Here is a 21,464-nt window from a genome sequence, read left to right on the forward strand (position 1 = left end):
CCACCTTATGTGGATGCTAAAGCTTTGCTTAAGACTGCCCAGGGGGCAGTCTGTTGATTCTGATTCATCAGCCATTATCTGTGGGTGGCAGACCTCTCCCACTTAAGGATAAGTAGTATATATACACTTCTGGTGATTAAATCTAAAAATGGGCAGGGGAGAGTTAATCCCATTTTCACATGTCTGAAAAATAGTCCTAAATATAGTGTAGTATATATAGAAAATATTCGGTATTTTGGCATAATAGTAGATATTAAATAAATATTAGATTTATTATTTATTAGATTAGATAATAAACAAATAGTAGATTTTAAATAACAGAAGAAAATGAACTATGATTTAATTATGATTCATTAACCATTTTAATTTTTTTAATAGCACCCTACACTTAAAATTCAGTGCTTGGGACAAACAAGTATACTTTTGTCAGATAGTTATGTTGTAGGCATCATTTCAGAGTACACAGACATAAGAATTAAATACCATAGTTTACAATGCAACATTACATCTGCAACAGTGGATGATGTTTAGGGAGGCTTCATTTGAAATATATGTCTTCCTAAATACACACTAGAAAAGTCAATTTTTGAAGGGTTCATAGCAATATCTAATCATGTATGTTTATGGCTGGTTATTAGATATAGTGTTAAAGTGCTGGATGATGTTTAAATTAGAAAATAATTGAGATTCAAAAGTAAGGATCAACTGACCACTAGTTCATTAAACCTTCTTTATTTTGATATTTGGGCTTTAGTTGAATTACATGGCTATTGACTAGTTAGTGTGCAGTCTGAATTATGTTAATTTATAGATGTACTCATTTTGAGTTTTAGAGAAATCGAGATTAGAAACTAAATATTTAGCTAGAGCTTCCTCAAGTTTTCAGAAGGGCAATTCTACTAATCTTTCATATAACTTTGCAAAAAGGAATATGAATTTTTCACAGGGTAAGTATTATTTAAAGTATTCAGCGGAAAATACAGATTTTAGAGGTATGCAGTTTTGGGGAAAAAATTGTTTCTTTGAAAGATGATTTTGAAATTAACTTTTGCATGCTCTGATTTCAAGACTGTAGGTTTTCAGTGAGTAAAAATTTGTAGCCAAGGTAGATATGTTACTAGAGTACATAATTGAACAAATAATTATTTTCTTATCTACACATATGTTAAACCGTATATTCAAAAATAGGAAGATAGTTTGTTATTTAATACCTTTGCCTTAACCTAGATAGCTTCAAACTCAGGGTGGTTAATCTTAAACCAAAATTGCTTGTAGTAATAAAATACTTCAATATTTTTTAATAAACCTTGTCAGGAAAATGGTAGAAATACATCCCTTGTGATACTAACTGGACAAATTGGCATTGTGGGTAACAGTCCTGTACTTGTTATCAGAAATTAAATATGTCCTAATAGTTTAAAACCTTTATTTAACTTCTCTGATTCTTTTTTCATTTATATTAGTTTCACTAATTTTTTTGGATCAGCATTCTAAAAGCAGTCTCTTTTAACTGTAGTAGAAGGAGGTAGTTATGCATCAAGAGTAGAAAATGTATTTCTGAACTTCCAAAGCCCTCAAATAGTTTGGCAATATGCAGATCTTTTAGCTAATCTAAAAAATAATGTATTTTCCATTTTTTCCTTAGTTGCTCGTGCACATTTATATAATTATTGTTGTTTATAATTTCACATACTCCTCTTAATTTCAGAGCTATAAATATTTGACTTAAATGTTATCAAGTATGGGCAACTATGTGGCTCAGTGGGTATATTACCAGGCCTAGAGACAGGAGGTCCTGGGTTCAAACATAACTTCAGAAACTTCCTAGCTGTGTGACTAGGCAAGTCACTTAATTCCAATTGCCTAGTCCAGTGATAGGCAAATTTACTGCCCGCTGGCCAGATGCGCCCCCTGAAATGTCTATCTGGCCACAGGACTTTATTCCTAATCTGAAGAATACAATGATTAGGATACAATACAATGAATCTTCAAAAGAGTTGCCTTAGAAACAAGACTGACAGATGAGCATTTCCTTTCCTTTGCCCCACCCCCACCCCCCTTTAAAAAATTTGCCCATCACTGGCCTAGGCTTTACTGTTCTGCTTTGGAAATGATATTTAATATTGATTCTAAGACAGAAGGGTAAAGGTGTTTTTTTTTTTTTAACCCTTAACTTCTGTGTATTGTCTCATAGGTGGAAGATTGGTAAGGGTAGGCAATGGGGGTCAAGTGACTTGCCCAGGGTCACACAGCTGGGAAGTGTCTGAGGCCGGATTTGAACCTAGGACCTCCTGTCTCTAGGCCTGGCTCTCAATCCACTGAGCTACCCAGCTGCCCCCCTTGTTGTTTTTTAAAATGTGATCAGGTGCCTACAGTGTTCAATACTTGCATGTGGAGTTATGGAGCTTAATGCTTCATTTAAAGGAAAAATGCTTTCTGAAGTTGCTTTTTTGGTCCACCAAAAAAAAGGAGTATCTTCACTATAGCCATTAGAGTCTCCATGATCCCTTTGAAAATACCTATTTTTAACTACCATAGTCCTTAATAGCAATTGGTTATAGCAAACATCTTTGATTACTACTGACTTGCATAAAGGTCACTAACTTAAGATATCATCTTTAAAGGTTCTACCCATTATTTTTAAACTCAGTTCACCATTGTGGTAGTTAGATTCCAAAGAAACTGGAATAGGAGGATGAGGAAATAGAGTTGGTGATAACTAAATGGGAGAGGACAAGATGAATTTTGAAAATTGAGCAATTCTTGGTACCAATTAGCCCTACTTTCCTAATAAGTATTGTCAGAAATAAGAACTTTCTTTTTAGGTTAAATCCATACAAAGTCAACCATCACCCTCACTCTTCAATTCCAGTTTTATTGGTTCTATTGTTAATATCTTTGCAGGAATTAATTATTAAAAGTAAGGAATGTTTGAATACTGTTTCCACTATACTTGAAAGTAAAAAAGAATATTGAGTCTCAAATTCTCTCACCCTCTTCTTCCTCCCCTCCCCCTTTATGTAATCTGATATAGATTTTACATGTGCAATGACGTAAAACATTTTTCCATATTAATTATTTTGTGGGAGGAAACTAAAAAAAAATATTTAGAAAGTGAAAAAAGTTTGGCTTTGGTCTGGATTCAGGCTCAGTTCTTTTTCTCTGAAAGGAGATAGCATTTTTTTATCCCCAGACTTTTGAGATAGTTTTGGATCATTGTATTGCTGAGAATAGCTGTTATTCATATTTGTTCCTTGTAAAGTATTCCTGTCACTGTACAATGTTCTCCTGGTTCTGCTTATTTCACTCAGCTTCAGTTCATTTAAATCTTCCCAGGTTTTTTTGAATTCCTCCTGCTTGTCATTTTTTATTGTGCAACATTATTCCATTACAATCACATCCCATAACTTATTTAGCCATTCACCAATTGGTGGCTATCCCCTCACTTTCCAAATCTTTGTTCCCCTTAAAAGAGTTGCTTTAAATATTTTTGTGCATATCCCTCCACCCCAATTTTTTTTCTTAATATTTGGGATACAAATGGTAAAGGTATTGCTAGGTCGGAAGTCATGCCTTTTGGACATAGGGCCAAATTGCTCTCTTGAATAATTGAATCAGAGTACAAACCTCCTAACAATGCATTCCTGTCCCAGCTTTCTCATAATTCCCTCCAAATTTTGTCTTTTTTTTCCTTTTCTGTCCTGCCCTAATTTCCAATCTGATAGCTGTGGGGTGGTACTTCAGAGTTGTTTTAATTTGCATTTCTCTTGCATGACTATAGAGAGCTTTTATTACTTTTTTTGAGAACTACTTGTTCTTATCCTTTGACCATTTATCAATTTCCCAATTACTTGTATTCTTATACATTTGACTTATTTCTCTATGTATTTGAGAAATGAGGACTTTATGAGGAGATATATAAAAATTTTTTTGCACCATTATGATTATTGTGTATTACTTTCCATCCTCTTTATCCCTATTTAGTTTCTGACCTCCACCTCCCCCAATTTGCACTCTTTTCTATCATCCCCACTCCTTTTTCTTATCCCCTTCCCCTTTTATTTTCCTATAGGGTAAGATAGCTTTCTATACCCAATTGATTGCTATGTTCTTCCCTGATTAAGCCCATTCTGAAAAAAGTAAGGTCCAGCAACTCTCTACCTTACTTCTCCCATCTTCCCCTTTAGTGTGAATGTTCTTTCTTGGCCTTTTTTATGCACAATAATTTATGCTCTTCTCTTTTCCCCTTCCCTCTCCTCCCAATGCATTCCTTTTTCCTTTACCTTAATTTAATTTTTTTAAATCATCCCATCATATTCATCTCACACCTTTGCCTTCTGTCTATGTATACTCCTAACTGCCCTAATAATGACAAAAGTTTTTTGGTGTTTCAAGAATCATCTCCACAGTTGGGATATACATAATTTAACCTTATTTGTTTGTTTGTTTCTAAACCCTTACCTTCCATCTAGAATCAATACTGTGTCTTGGTTCTAAGGCAGAAGAGTGGTAAGGGTGAGGCAATGGGGGTCAAGTGACTTGCCCAGGGTCACATAATTTAACCTTTTGATTTCCTTTCCTGTCTACCTTTTTATGATTCTCTTGAGTCTTGTAGTTGAGAGTCAGATTTTCCTTTCAACCCTGGTCTTTTCATCAGGAATGTTTCAAAGTCCCCATTTCATTGAATATCCATTTTTTCCTCCTGAAGGATTATGCTTAATTTTGTTAGGTGATTTTTAGTTGAAATCCTAGTTCTTTTGCCTTCTGGAATATTATATTCCAGGCCCTCTGATCCTTTAATGTAGAAGCTGGAAAGTGTTGTAATCTTGAGTGTGGCTCCACGATATTTGAATTGTTTCTTTTTGACTGCTTGCAGTATTTTCTCCTTGACTTGGGAATTTGGGAATTTTGTTATAATATTTCTGGATCTTATTTTTTTGAGATCTATTTCAGGAGGTGATAAGTGGATTCTTTTCATTGCTATTTTGTCCTGTGGCTCTAGAATATCAGGACAGTTTTCCTTGATAAATTCTTGAAAGATGAACTCTAAGCTCTTTTTTTGATCATGATTTTTAAGTTTTTCAATAATTCTTAAATGATCTCTCCTGGATACATTTTCTAGTTGTTTTCCCCATGAAAACATTCTTTTTCACATTCTTAATACCTTTTCATTCTTTTGACTTTGATTGTTTCATAATGTCTCATGGAGTCAACTTCTACTTGGCCCAATTCTAGTTTTTAAGCCTTGATTTTTCTTGAGTTGTTTGTGCCTTCTTTTCCATTTGGCCAATTCTACTTTGTAAAGAGTTCTTTTCCTCAGTTAATTTAATTTAATTTAATTTAATTTAATTTAATTTAGGATTAATTCTGTCTTTCAAGAAGTTTTTCTCTTTAGAGTGCTTTTTTGGACATCTTTTGACCTATTCTGATTTTTAAGATATTAATTTCTTCACTATTTTTTTATGCTTCTTTTATTCAGCTGTTGATTCTTTTTTCATAATTTTGCTATATCACTCTTGTTTCTTCCCATATTTTTCTTCCACCAATTATCAGATTTTTAAAATCCTTTTTGACCCTCCTCCATTAATTCTTTTTGAAGTGGAATGCAATTTATTTCTTGGCGACTAATCCTCTCCCAGCCTGTGCTGTGGTCAAGAACTCTTTAATCCCTTGGAACTGTGACTAAGGTCCCTTACTCCCCAGTGACTGCAAGTGCTAGTATATGCTGGTGCTCCTCCTCACCCTGTCACTAAACCCCAGGATTTCAACCTTCTTCATTATTTGGGAAATACCATCTGAGTCTGGCATCCAGAATTAACAAAGGGATCCATGTAATCTCCTTTTGAGCCATTGTCCAACCCTCCCCCAACCCCACCCCCTACACACACTATCTGTGGCTGAGAGTTCCTGAAGACTTGGCTACTGCTTCAGTTGCCCTAGCCTGTTTCCTTGCTGGGCCTGCCCTGGTAGGCTGTACTTCACATCCATCCCATTGCTCTCATCCTGACTTTCTAATTTTTGGAAGATTTAACAATTATTTCACCATGTCTTTTTGTGGGTCATGCTGCCTCTGTGTAAATAGAATATTGTACTCTTGGAGTTCATCTTCCAGAATCCCTTTCCCTTGTCCCCACATTATGTGCTTACTTTGTATGGATAAAGTTGTGTAACTCCGCCCTCTCTCTCTTTCTTCTCCTGCATACTTGGCTGGGAAAGCTGGCTTTTTTTAGGCTTTTGTCTTTTTATTCCTTTATTTCAAATAATTATTAAGAAATCTTATAAAATATAATACTTAGAATATTGGATATTAATTTTTACACTTACATTGCTCAGAATTAGTTTTGAGGCATTATGTCATAGCATTTTGAAGGGTAATTTGGTAAAAATCAGATGCTCCCTGTACCTCTTCTTCCATCTTGACTCTTACTTTACTTTTAAAAAATGTTTTGAAAGTAATATTTTTTTCCCACATATACAGTTAAAAAGATGCGAAATCTTAACATGGAATTTTTTATTGGAGTTAATAAGGTCCAATTCAAATTTTGCCACCTCATTAGCATTTAATTTTTACCATGCATATAGCATTTTTATATTGCCTTCTTTTTAGCTACCATATTTTATTCTGTGTCATAGAATGAATATTGATAACATGTACCTGTTTTATCCTTACTATTAGATGGTTACTTTTCTAGGGCAAATGGCAATCTTAAGCATCTATATTCCATAGTGGATAATGTGATAATTAGATTAAGTCTACACTGCCCATCTTTAGATTTAATCACCAAAGGTGAGAACACCTAATTCTGGGAGGTCCTTGACCCACTTGTGCTAGAGTGGGTGACAAATCAGAATCAACTGACTGCCCCCTAGGCGGTACTATGAGAATTATCTATTGTGATTGGACATGAAAATTAGGAAGGAGGCACAGTAATTGACTCATAAGCAACCTCTTTAAAAAGGGGGATTTGAGTAAGTGAGAGGTCTTCTGAGGAAGAGAGCCTCTGGTGATGGACCTCTTCTGGTTCATGGAGGAGTGTTGGAATGCTGAGACCCAGGTGAGACTTCTTTAAATATCGTCTTTGAATTCCATGTGGTGAGTTTAAAGACTGACTGAATCTTCCTGAACTTCTTGAAATTTATTTTAGTAGACTTTGTGAATGAAGTTTGCTCCATTCACCTCCGGGCCTCTGGCCCTCTGAGGGTTAATTACTTACTAGGTTAGATTCTTATTTCTTCATTTCCTCTCTCTCTCTCTCTCTCTCTCTCTCTCTCTCTCTCTCTCTCTCTCTCTCTCTCTCTCTCTCTCTCCTTAATTGTAAATAAACTTCCATAAAAGTCAATTTTGACTTGAGATTATTCTTAATTGAGGATTAATAATAGTTCAATCCTCTAGTGACCATCTTTTAATATATTGAACCCATAAAACCCTCTCTCCCCCCCTTACAATACTTAATAAATAATTGCTAAATAAATGTGTATACTTTTCCAACAACGTTGCTGCTAATTCAGGGGTGTAAGGGGGTAATAGTACTTAAACTTGTGCCAAGATATATTTGTTGACTTTTTGGGGTGTTGTGAAAGGAAATTCTCTTTGTCTATTCTGAATTTATTCTGAGTCTATTCTGAATAAAGGGAATCCTTTATTCTCTTTTGCCTAGTTGGAGTTAAAACTTTGGTTAACAATAACTTAGTACTTCTAGATTTTTGAGGACAGGATTAACTCTCCTTTGTTTACTTTTGAATTAATCAACAAAACAAAAGTGAATACACCCATACTTAACCCTAAAGTAAGGGAAACTGCTTACCTCCAAAAGGAAGTCACCCCTACCTTAAATGGGGGGAAGTCTGCAACCCTTCTGCTAAACTGGGTGATAACTCAGAAATGTGTGAATCCAAACTGGGTGACAACTCAGAAATGTGTGAATCCTAGAAGGAACACTACCCCAGGGCAGAGCTGGACAATTTGGAAACAGATTGGCCCCTGTGAAGAGAGGGGCAGGAACAGGAAACCACCATAAAAGCCACGAAATCCTTGGGCTGGGGCAGTGAAGTTGAGATACATGGAGTGTCTCCTGGAGATAGTCTTCAAGGGAACTTCACTGGAGCCTGCATTATGAATTGTGGCTGACTCCTTGACTACTTCATTGGGTGAGTGAAAAGGGCTGACTCTTCCTAGATTCCTAAGAGACTAGCTTCCATCTTGGAGGAGACCTTGAAGTTACTCACTACCAACCCTCCTGACAGAGGACTAGTATAGGTATTTTCTCTTTCACATTTCTCTACTTTATTATTTCCCTTCTAATTTGGTAAATAAACTTCCGACTTGAGATATAATAACTTTAAGTTAATAATTTAAGTCCAACCACTAAATTTAACCATTATAGTGTGTATATATTATCTCATTTGATCTCACATCAGAAGTAGAGGTTATTATTATACTTATTTTATAGATGAGAAGAACCTCTGTACTAGCCCTGAGAGTAGGGACAGGTACCATTTGATAGCTCTGTTACTAACCATTAGCCAGTTCTAGGTCAGATTTCCAGGGTGGGGAGAGGTGTGGTCAGGATCATGTGACACAGCAACTCTACTTGTATGAGGAACAAGTCCCAGAAACATTGCTGTGTTGCTCTGAGAATAAGAGCAAAGCAAAGACTCAGTTGTAACCTTTAGCCCACCACAAAAACCTGTAATAGAATAAACCAGGGCAGAAGACTGAAACTAATGGTGGAGCCAGCAATTTTTTTAAAAAAATCAAATAAAGCCAGCAAAGAAAAAATTGGGAAAAGAAATAAGAACTATGCAAGAAAAAAATGAAAGGCTAACACACTTGTTAAAATAGTTATGAAAAATGCTGAAAAAAATAACTCCTTAAAATCAGAATTGGTCAAACCATGAAAGTATAAAACCTCACCGAAGACAGAAACTAGAAAAGTAGAGTTGGCCAAATGGAAGTTAAATAACTTCATGAGATATCAAGAAACCATAGAACAAAGTCAAAAGATTGGGGGTGGGGAGAATAGAAGAAAATGTGAAATATCCTTTAAAAAAAAAGACTGCTGACCTAGAAAATAGATCAAAGAGAAATAATTTAAGAATCATTGGACTACCTGAAAGCTATGAATAATAACAATAAAAAAAAGAGATTGAATATATTTCTAGAAATTATTAAGGTCAAACCAAAATGCCCAGATTTCTTTGAACCAGAAAACAGCATAAAAATTGAATCTACTGGTCACTACCTAAAAGAAGTACCAAGATGAAAACTCCCAGGAATATTATAGCCAAAATCCAGAACTCCTAGTTCAAGGAAAAAAATACTACAAGTACTCAGGAAAAAAAATTTTTTTGAAAGAACTTTATATGAACTTCTAATGAAAAGATCAGAGCTGAATAGAAAATTTGACACTCAAATACAGGACTCAAAGAGGAAATATAAACAAATATTTCAAAGAGAAACCATAATGGACTAAATAAAAGGTTAAATTATATTACTCTATGGGAAGATGATCCATTTAACTCTTAAACTCATTATTAGGGTATTTAGTCTACTTAGAAGGCATGAATGTGAATTATTTTGTTGGGATAATTTTTAAAAAATGGAAGCATGAGAGAGATACAGCAGAAGGGAGAGAGAATGGGGGAAATTATCTCATATAACATGTATGCAAGGGAGAATTTTTAAACTAGAGGGGAAAATGAAGCCGACTGGGCAACACTTGAACCTACCTCTTTCTCTCCCTCCTTTCTTCCCTCCCACTTCATATCTTACCCACTAAGGAATTAAGAGGGGATAGGACTAAATGAAAGGGGAGAGAGGTGATAAGAGGGAGGATGTGTAGGGGTCAGTGTGAATCTTGAAAGGGTGACAGGTTAAAAAAAGTATAACAGAATAGGATGGAGGAGAATACATAGCAAATGTGAATGAGATTAATTTACCCATGAAATGGAAGAGGATAGAATGGATGAGAAACTAGAATCCAACAATACATTATTTACAAGACACATACTTGAAAACAGAAAGATAAACGTGGGATTTTAAAAAAGGAGAAGCTAGAATAGACTCTATGCTTCAGTTGAAGTGTCTGAGGCATATTTTGAATTTCATTTTCAGGGTTCTATTCCCTGTGGCCACCTCTGTGATAGCCTTCATTATATACAGTGTGTGCTTTGAACAAGGATTGATAGATGATCATCTAAGGAAAATTCTTTAATTGTATAACCATTCATGCTACTTTAAATCCCTACAGAACACAGATCATGTTACCAATCTTACCATATTTTCCTGTGCTTTATAAATTCATTTTTCAGATCCATCCAAAATGCCTAATGTGTAATAAATTAACTTGAATTTTTGATCCTTTGCCTATTAAAATTAAATTGTTATAACTTTTAAACTGATTATTATGGTATAGAATAATGGATATTTTAGAATAAATTATAATTCTATTTTATTGTATTTCTTTTACTTTCTTAAACAGACTCAGAATATTAGAATTGGGAAGAACCTTTGAGGTCAACTAATACTGTCTTTTTTATAACATAGATAGAGTTTCTACATTATCATTCATTATTCATATCTATATTATCATTGAATACTTTTATAGCTAACTATTTTTTCATATAAGCTATTTCATTTTTAATACTCTTACTAAATTTTCCCTCAGATTCAAAATGAAGTTAACCTTTACCTGAGTTCAAATCCTGCCTCAGGCATTTATTAGCTGTGTGACCCTGGGCATGTCACTTAAACTCTCTGAGCTTCATTTCCTTCATTTAAATGAGTTGCTTTGATGGTTTTGTTCATTTGGAAATAACACAGAACTACTAAAGTAGTCAGAAAAAACAAGTCTTTAATTAGGAAAGAGATAGGTCCAGTAATCAACCACTATTACAGCCAAGTGCTAAAAACTACACAGAGTCAACACCCTGGGACTCTCGGGACATATCCTGGGAGATGATTCTCCCCAAGAACAATAAAATTTGGGAGACATATATAATTTGGGGAACTAAGGACAGGGAAGTATGATTGATTGACATTACCATGGCTACTAAGAAATGAGAAGTCCAAAGACAGCATTATCAGGAAAGGACTGATGCTTCACAATGGATACAAAAGGGAAGGGTCCAGCCAAGGCCTGGGCTATCTGGGAGAGGACTTTTATATAATGGGAGAAACTACTGGGTCAAAAGCATGATTAGGTCTATAGTCCCACCTGGACTGGGATCCTTAAATACCTTAAAGTCCATTATTCAGTCTGAAAGGGCTGAATCTGGGTCTTCCCTCAGGGTGTTTTCAGGGGACTAGGGCAGATTTGGGGTCTTTGGATTTCAAGTTGACAGTTTCTAAGATCTCTTCCAGCTCTAAATTTATGATTCCATTACCTTTTTAGATTTCTTTTTTTTTTTTTTTTTAAACCCTTGTACTTCTGTGTATTGTCTCATAGGTGGAAGATTGGTAAGGGTGGGCAGTGGGGGTCAAGTGACTTGCCCAGGGTCACACAGCTGGGAAGTGGCTGAGGCCGGGTTTGAACCTAGGACCTCCTGTCTCTAGGCCTGACTCTCACTCCACTGAGCTACCCAGCTGCCCCCTCCATTACCTTTTTTTTTTCCATATTTTTTTTTAATTTTTTTCCAAACATTTATTAATATTCATTTTTAACATGGTTACATGATTCATGCTCCTCCTTTCCCCTTCACCCCCCGCACTCCCCCCACCCATGGCCGACGCACATTTCCACTAGTTTTGTCATATGTCCTTGATCAAGACCAATTTCCAAATTGTTGGTAGTTGCATTGGTGTGGTAGTTTCGAGTCCACACCCTCAATCATGTCCACCCCGACCCATGTGTTCAAGCATCTGTTTTTCTTATATGTTTCCTCTCCTGCAGTCCTTCCTCTGAATGTGGGTAGCGTTCTTTACCATAAATCCCTCAGAGCTGTCCTGGGTCATTGTATTGCTGCTGGTACAGAGGTTCATTACATTCAATTTTACCATAGTATATCAGTCTCTGTGTACAGAGTTCTTCTGGCTCTGCTCCTTTCGCTCTGCATCTGTTCCCGGAGGTCTTTCCAGTTCACGTGGAATTCCTCCAGTTTATTATTCCTTTTAGCACAATAGTATTCCATCACCAGCATATACCACAATTTGTTCAGCCATTCCCCAATTGAAGGACATACCCTCTTTTTCCAATTTGTTGCCACCACAAAAAGCGCAGCTATAAATATTTTCGTACAAGTCTGTTTATATATGATCTCTTTGGGGTACAAACCCAGCAATGGTATGGCTGGATCAAAGGGCAGGCATTCTTTTATAGCCCTTTGAGCATGATTCCAAATTGCCAGCCAGAATGGCTGGATCAGTTCACAACTCCACCAGCAATGCATTAATGTTCCAATTTTGCCACATCCCCTCCAACATTCATTACTCTCCCCTGCTATCATTTTAGCCAATCTGCTAGGTGTGAGGTGGTACCTCAGAGTTGTTTTGATTTGCATTTCTCTAATTATTAGAGATTTAGAACACTTTCTCATGTGCTTATTGATACTTTTGATTTCTTTCCAATACCTTTTTTTTTTTTTTTTTTTTAAACCCTTACCTTCCGTCTTGGAGTCAATACTGTATATTGGCTCCAAGGCAGAAGAGTGGTAAGGGTAGGCAATGGGGGTCAAGTGACTTGCCCAGGGTCACACAGCTGGGAAGTGTCTGAGGCCAGATTTGAACCTAGGACCTCCCGTCTCTAGGCCTGGCTCTCAATCCACTGAGCTACCCAGCTGCCCCCTCCAATACCTTTTTAATAAATTTAATCTATTAACCATGAGTCCTTATTGGAAAACAATGAACAAATCTTTTCTTTTTTTGTGTTGTACAGTATACCTATTTGAACAGACATTTTAGGGAAAGAAGTAGACATTTACTATGTGTCAGTTAGAGTGCTAAGTAAGCCAAATTGTTATGATAAAAAATAATAAAGGCTGATATAATACTATATATTAGTATTTTAATTAAAGCCATGCTGATAGATAAAGTTGGACCACGGGAAATGTAGTTTGATAATGTCCATAGAAAATACATATATATACTTAAAGATGACATCTCCCAAATTTCACTTTTACAATTCACAGCTCCAAGGAACCATGAAAATTAGGGAACTTATACTACTTAGGGAACTGAGGATGGGAGAGCATAGGGAATGTAGGGAGCTGGAGTGCCACATATGGTTCTATAGAATGGGGGTGAGAATATGGGAATGGGAAATTAAAGCACTTACACCTCTGATGTTCAGCAGTCCATACTTTAATCCACTAACTCCACCAAAGGCTACAGCAGTGAAGTTGTAGTTTTTTTTTTTTAAACCCTTACCTTCCCTCTTGGAATTGATACTGTGTATTGGTTCCAAGGCAGAAGAGAGGTAAGGGCTAGGCAATGGGGGTTAAGTGACTTGCCTAGAGTCACACAGCTAGGAAGTGTCTGAGACCAGATTCAACCCAGGATTTTCCGTCTCTGGACCTGACTCAATCCACTGAGCTACCTAGCTGCTGTTACAGGTTTTACCTGTGGGGAAAGTCAAACCCACCTAGCATAAGAAATTACACAGTCACAAAAATAGATTCTGGGAAATGGTATCTTCTTAGAATTTTGGGAAACTCCTTATTTTCCTTTAGCAGTAATCAGCCAGATACCTGGGACATTGTCCTTGATTAGCTCAGCCTCCCTGTCTCAAAATTTGCCCTTTCCCGATTGATTGTACTCTTTGCCTGACCTTGTACTAAAGAGCCTAGGACCTCCCGTCTCTAGGCCTGACTCAATTCAGTATTTAATTATCCCTTAAGTCAGCTCTCATAAATATCTCATTTGTCTTTAAGTCATAAACATTCTGATTTTTTAAAAGATGAGAACATAGTCTGTAAACTATAGTCCAGTGAACTTCACTTTTTTGGAAAATTTAAGAGAAGATAAAGAAATGGTTTGTCATGAATAACTTCATATTCTTAGATTTTAGCAAAATATTTTATGGGATCAATTTTCAACCAGAAGAAACCTCAGAGGTTATCTAGTCCCAAGTAACAAAAAAATTGTGATGCCATCAAAATAAATAAGGATATGGCAAAGATGTTTGGATTTGATGAGTTTGATTTGGGTTATGTTGAAGTTGAGGTTCCAGTAAGATATCCAGGTGAAGATGAATATTGATAACATGTACATGTACATACACATTCACATTGCATTTACACACTATTCTTTACTTTTCATTTCTACCTTCCAAGTCCATAATATGGGTTATGTGTAAATTTGTGTAAAGGAGAGGGAGGGAGGGAGGAAAAGAGGGAATCTTGCTGTATAACTGTGGAGTGATCTTTTTAGTTTGGTATCTATTAAATACTTCCAGTCATGTGTCACATTTAGATATATTTAGGTTTGATGTTGGGAAAAACTACTTAATGATCAGAATTATCGAAAAGTGGCATGAGCTGCCTTGGGATTTGGTGGGTTCTCCTTTCTTTTGAGGTTCTTTAAGAAGAGATGCTGGATGACCACTTGTCGGATATATCATAGTTGGCATTCTTTTTTGTTCCTTTTGAACTAGATGGCCCCTGAGATTCTATAATTCTGTATTTAATGGAAAGGGTTATGGGGTTCTGAAATTATTATATTCCTGGGTCAGCTAAGGAAATACTATATTAATACACAATGACTTTAGAAATAACTTTCAGAACTGTGAAATTACTTTGTGTATTGAGTGATATTGTGAAATCACTTGCTGACATATGCCTGGGACAAATCCAAAAATTCTGCCAGTTTTCAAATCCTGGCACATGAGCTGTAACTTTTGCATGGGAATTCTAAGCCATTCATACTCTTAGGGATTTTTGAAACTGGATTGAGCTTATCCACTTCCTCCCAGTCAAAGCTTTTAAATGACTTTCCTTTCTGTATGTATTAGATGCCTATTTGATGCAAATATCTAGTCACTTTCCCCTTTGACCTTATAACTCCATAGGAATTTTCATAGTCTCCCCCTCGTATCATAGCACAGAAGATTTTTTCAGGTAGAGTAGAATAAGTTGTTTAAAGTGTGGTCCATTTACCCCGTAAGTTATGTGGCATTACTCAGGACCAGAATATCTTTGGGTGGATGAAGTTGGATATGATAGAATATTTTAAAAGGAAAAAAAGCACAACCTTTTATTCAGAACAGTCAAGGCAAAGAGTTGATAGATTCTGATTGTAAATGTGTGATCAGAAAAGAAGTAAAAATAGAAAAAGATCCAAGAAATTGAGTCAGATACCAGAAAGTATCCAGAGTTGGAGAGGTTTGACCTACTGAGTACTGTCTGGTCCTCAAATACTCTTTCCTTATTGGTTTTTTATCTCAGGATTCTTTTCCTAAGGAGAAGTTTAGTCATGGGATCATAAGTAACTGGCTGCTGTTTGGATCTAAAACCCTGTTATATTCCTATTGGGGATAAGAATTTGGGTGGAGGAGATATATACTTATTTTGTTTTAGGTTTAGCTGGCCACAGAAAAATATGTTTTTCTCCTTAGATTCTGGCAAGAAAACTGGTTTATTAGAAAAACATCTGGTGTTGGCTGGATTTGGAGGAGCAGTATAATAAATGTCAATAAAAAGTACTTAATGGGAGTTAATTTGTTTGTAAACTTACAACTTCAAAGTTTTTTCTTAAATATGAGAAATGAGATTTTAAATGGCCACTGAAATATAGATGTAAGGCTCTTGACCTTTGCAACTTGGAGCCTCACTACATTTCTCTGTAAGCTTTAAATCCAAATACCAAATTACCTTTTCAGGTGTTGATGTGGTTTAAGTTACTTTTAATAAGCAGGTTAGTAAGAAACATGCTATTTGCCACACTGTGAATGTGAACTCCCCTATCCCTTATTATTCTGTAATAATTCTGAAAGATTTTATAGCTATTCTGTTCTGATATTGCGTAATTTGTGCCCCCTCCCCCTCCAAGCTATAATCTTTCTCTGTTTTGGGTCTGTGCCTCTTAACCCACATTGATATTCTTCTCCTGTTTGGGAGCTGTGCCTCTTTACCCACACTGGGTCAAGAAAACACATTGTGTATCTGCAGGGCCAACCTTGGGCCTCATAGTAGCACACCGGGTCCAGTATATCTGCTTATTGGTCTAAAAACCCCTACGGGTGCTAGGAAACCCTCTGTGAAACCTAATACTGCATGAAGAATATACATTCTGAATATTCACTGTGGGTTAAAAAAAAATCCTATGTCTTGGGCCAAATGAGTGATAATGGTCAAGTTAATTCTGTCAACTCCCATTGTACTTATGACCTCACTTCAATGCTATAAAATGAGGATGATCTCAAGGCTTGAGATCTTCGATTGCTAACTGGAATCTGGCTTTATTATGAGACCAGCCCTCTCTCAATAAACCTATTTCTTTTTGGATTGGAGACTTTTATTTTTGGTGTCTCAGCTAATAAATTTCCACTGCAACAAGTTGGGTAGTCACTGTTAAAAGAGAACAAGACAGGCTCAGTTCCATTACAATGAAATGCAAATGATTTGTTTCTATTTTATTTTAGTGGTATTTTTGTCTTAAGCCCATGAACCCTTTTTCAATTTAAGATTACAAAATAAACCATTTATGTTGAAATATAGTTATCAGAATTAAAAAAAGATAATTTATAAATCTTAAATTAAGAGTGCTTGCTCAAAAGACTAGAAGTTACAGATGAATTGCATTGGTAGAAAGAGTTTATACTTTTTGAGTTGTCCACTCATGTTACTTAGAACACATTGGAACTCTTCCCCATCCTTCAACAAAACCACTTTTTTTAAATTAGCTTCATTTTGCCTATTAAACCCTTTGCCCTCACTCCCATTAATCTCTCTTTCAGAATGGAAAGATTGTCATAAAAACATTTTAAAATAAATTTTATTTCTGTGTTCTCACAAGTTACTTTGCCCTTTGCTTTATAAGCTATAAAATGTAGCTTTTGTGCAGATCTTCTAAAGCTAGTCAAGGTTACTTCATCAACCAATAAAAAATTAATTGGGACCTACTAAATATACTAATCAATTTCCTAAATATTGAGGATACAAAAAGAATTTTAAAAGCCCAGCTCCTATTCTCAAGGAGTTTACAATCTTGTAGAGGAGATAATATGTAAACAAATATATATAAAGCAATATGTACAGGATAAATAGAAAATAGTTAACAAAGGGAAATCACAAGAGGAGTTAGAAGTTTCCCATAGAAGGTAAGATTTTCTTTGGGATTTAAAAGTTCAGGAAGGTCTGTGGTTGGTGAGAGGGGAGAGTGTTCAATGCATGGGGAAAATAGCCTGAGAAAATGAGAGGAACCAGAAGATTTGGTTTTTTTCTTTCCTTTTTAAAATTAGATTGACCAGTACTCTGTCAATTTTATTTATTTTTTCAAAGTATCAGCTTCTAGTCTTATTTATTAATCCAGTAGTTCTTTTACTTTGTTTTATTGATTTCTCCTTTGATTTTTATGATCTCTAATTTAGTTTTTAACTGAGGATTTTTAATTTGTTCCCTTTCTAGTTTTCTGATTTGCATACCCACTTCATTGATCTTTGCCCTCCTTAATTTGTTAATATATGCACTCAGGGATATAAATTTCCTCCTGAGTACTGCTTTAGCTGCATCCCACAGATTTTGGTAGGATGTCTCATTGTCATTCTCTTCAATGAAGTTATTTTTTTTTTTTAACCCTTAACTTCTGTGTGTTGGCTTATAGGTGGAAGAATGGTAAGGGTGGGCAATGGGGGTCAAGTGACTTGCCCAGGGTCATACAGCTGGGAAGTGTCTGAGGCCAGATTTGAACCTAGGACCTCCCGTCTCTAGACCTGCCTCTCAATCCACTGAGCTACCCAGCTGCCCCCCTTTAATGAAGTTATTGTTTCTATGATTTGTTCTTTAACTAACTGATTTTGGAGAATCATATTATTTAATTTCCAATTAGTTTTTGGTTTGCCTGTCCATCTGCCCTTACTGATTATTATTTTTATTGCATTATGATCTGAAAAGGTTACATTTATTATTTCTGCTCTTTTGCATTTGTTTGTCATGTTTCTATGCCCTATTACATGGTCAGTCTTTGTGAATGTACCATGTGTAGCTGAAAAGAAGGTGTATTCCTTTTTGTCCCTATTTATTTTTCTCCACATCTATTAACTCTAATTTTTCTAGGATTTCATTCACCTCTCATCTCTTTCTTATTTTTTTTTTTTGTTTTATTTATCTAGATCTGATAGAGGAATATTTAGATCTCCCACTAGTATAGTTTTACTATTTCCTCCTTGAGCTCTGCCAGTTTCTCCTTTAGAAATTTGGATGGTATACCATTTGGTGCATACATGTGTTGAGTATTGTTATTTCCTCATTGTCTCTACTTCCTTTTATCAGGATGTAATTACCTATCTCTTTTAATCATCTATTTTTACTTTGGCTTTGTCAGAAATCATGATTGCCACTCCTACCCTTTTTTCCCTCAGTTGAAGCCCAGTAGATTTTGCTCCAGCCATTCACCTTTACCCTGTGTATGTCCACCTCCCTCATGTGTATTTCTCGTAGACAACATATGGTAGGATTTTGTTTTCTACTCCACTTTGCTCTTTGCTTCTGTTTTATGAGTAATCCCATTCATCCCATTCACATTCAGAGTTATAATTATCAGCTGTGTATTCCCCAACATTTTGGTATCTTCTAGTTCTACCCCTTCTTCTTATGCTATTTCCTTTTAAATCAGTGGTTTGTTTTAAATCAGACCCCCTTGTCCCTTGGTTTACTTCTCTTTCCACCCCCTCCCTTTTTATTCCCCTCTTATTATTTTTTAAGGCCTAATTAATTCCCTCCCCCCACCCCCTTCTTCCCTTCCCTTTATGAACTCACTACTCCACTGGCCCCCTTGGTTTATGCCTTCTAACTTTATCCACAGGGTTAGTTAGAATTAGATATCCCAATGGACCTAGCTACTCTTCCCTCTCAGGATTAATTATGCTAAGAGTAAGGTTAAGTATTTCCTTTTAATGCTCTCTTCCTCTCCTTATAATAGTATACATCCCCTCCCCTTCCCATGCCCTTTTTAATGTGGTATAGATTATCGTATTTTTCTTATTCCTTCAAGTTTATCTTGGTGCCATCTTCTTTTTCCCACCCCCACTTTTATTTACCCTATATCATCTTAGACTATTTAGTACTCCAACCTCTCCCTATGACATTCTTCTAATTACTATAATAGTGAATACAATTTTTTAGAATTACACATAACATTTCTCCATATAGGAATACAAATAATTTGATCTTATTGAAGCCTTTGAAGAAGGAAATTTCAAGATAAAATTTTCTTTCTTTCCCCTCTCTTATTTACCTTTTTATGTTTCTCTTGGCTTTTGTGGTTGGATATCAAACTTTCCATTTAGTCCTGGTCTTTTCTGTGCAAATACTTGGAAATCTTCTATCTTGTTGAGTGCCCATACTTTCCCCTGGAACTTGGTTGTAGACCCAATTCTCTTGCCTTTCTGAATATCATTTTTCAAACCTCAAGGTCTTGTAGTGTGGAAGGCTGTTAGATCCTGTGTAATCCTGATTGGTATTCCTTGATATCTAAATTGTCTCTTTCTGGCTTTTCTCCTTAACTTGGAAGCTTTTGAATTTGGCAGTTACTTTCCTGGGGGTTGTCTTCTGAGGATTTAGTGTAGAGGGTGTTTTATGGGCTCTTTCAATGTCTATTTTGCCCTCTTATTCAAGGACATTGGGGCAGTTTTCTTGAATAATTTCTTGTAGTATGATATCTAGATTTCAACTTTTCTCTGATATTTTTCCAGAAGACCAATAATTCTAAAATTGTCTCTTCTAGACCTGTTTTCTTGATCTGTCATCTTCTTATTGAGATATTTCATGTTTCCTTTTATTTTGTCAGTCTTTTTAACTTTGCTTTATTAATTCTTGCTGTCTTGTGAGATCATTGGCTTCTACTTGCCCATTTCTAGCCTTTAAAGATTGGTTTTCGGCTATAATCTTTTGGTTTTCCTTTTCACTCTGGTCTATCTGGCTTTTCATGGCTTCCAACTGGTCATTTCTGGTCTTCAATTTGCTTATCATTTCATTTTATTTCTGAACCTCAATTTCCAATTGTGAAATTCTGCCTTTTAAACTGTTATTTTCTTTTTGAACTATTTCCCACTTTTCTTGCCAGATCTCTTCCATCTTTCTCATGATGTCAGATTGGAACTCTTCAAGAGCGTATGACCAATTTTCATTTTTTTGGCAAGGTTTGGATTTCTTTATTTTTTATTTTTATTTTTTTGTTTTGTTTTGTTTTTTAAACACTTAACTTCTGTGTATTGACTCCTAGGTAGAAGAGTGGTAAGGGTGGGCAATGGGGGTCAAGTGACTTGCCCAGGGTCACATAGCTAGGAAGTGTCTGAAGCTAGGTTTGGATGTCTTTAATTGTTTGTCCTCCTCTGCTTTCTGGATTTTTTCTGTGCAAAAGTTATGTGTTAGAGGTTTTTTCCTTGGTCTTTTTGGTGATTATTTCTTGGGCCTTGACTTGTCATCATTATGCTGGTTTTTCTTTCTCAGCCAGAAGTCTGAGTGAGGCAGGCAGACTCTGTGTATAGAGCTAAGGAACAGTTTTTGCCTGAGGCTGTTTTGTGAGTTTCCTGGCTTCTACTCTCTGCTAGGCCTTTGCTATCCACATCCCCTCTCAGCTTCACTCCTGCACCCAAGGTGTGCACTCCCCAGCCTCCTGGGGTCTCTAGTCTAGCTGTTCTCAGGGTAAGCCCCCCAGTGGTCTTAGTCAGCTGCCCAGAGCCAGGAAATTGGCCCATGCTTTCTTCTCCACCTGAGGTTTGCCCCTGAGTCTCAGTGTGCTGAGCTGCTTCCACTATCTGCTGCCTCTCTCAGCTCCACGCCTGTGCCCAACGTCTGAGCTCTCTATCCTCCTGGGGTCTCACGTCTTGCTGCTCTCAGGGGCATGCTCCTGGTAGTCCCAGTTAGCTACCATGAAGCTTGATTTTGTTCGCCCGCCCGCCCCCCCCCCCCCCCCAACTCTGGTACTGTGGGTGGGGGAGGGTTGTTCAGCTTGAGTCTTAATGTTAGCTATTTCCCCACTTTATAGGGTGGAAATGCCCAAATCCCACATACCTTCAATATTGGGCCCTATTGTGGGGTCCCTTCTTTCATCTGGATTTTTTTTTTTTTTTTTTTTTTTTTTTTTTTTTTTGTCCTTTGTAGGTATGCTGGTGGCCCTGTTCTACTGTGCAGCCATCTTAACCCAGAAGTGTTAAAATAATTTCTATGTTAACATAGCAGAGTTTCTGAAAGTTGTTGAACTTTACATTCTTTTTTCCTCACAGATGTTCTCAAACAATGATGAAGCTGTCATCAATAAAAAGCTTCCCAAAGAACTACTGTTAAGGTAAGTATGTGAAATTTGAATTCTT

The 21,464-nt window shown here is 36.3% G+C and overlaps 1 protein-coding gene across 1 annotated transcript in view; it reads left to right on the plus strand.

Annotated features, from left to right (window-relative positions):
* FBXL20 (F-box and leucine rich repeat protein 20) overlaps window positions 1–21,464 on the plus strand; it is a 98,534-nt gene that overhangs the window by 29,610 nt on the left and 47,460 nt on the right. Inside the window, exon 2 of the mRNA XM_044676597.1 lies at window positions 21,378–21,439. Coding sequence (XP_044532532.1) covers window positions 21,378–21,439 — 62 coding nt within the window. The remainder of the gene's footprint in view (window positions 1–21,377; window positions 21,440–21,464) is intronic.

The sequence above is a fragment of the Gracilinanus agilis genome, chromosome 4 (genome assembly GCF_016433145.1).
Source record: "Gracilinanus agilis isolate LMUSP501 chromosome 4, AgileGrace, whole genome shotgun sequence".
NCBI lineage: Eukaryota > Metazoa > Chordata > Mammalia > Didelphimorphia > Didelphidae > Gracilinanus > Gracilinanus agilis.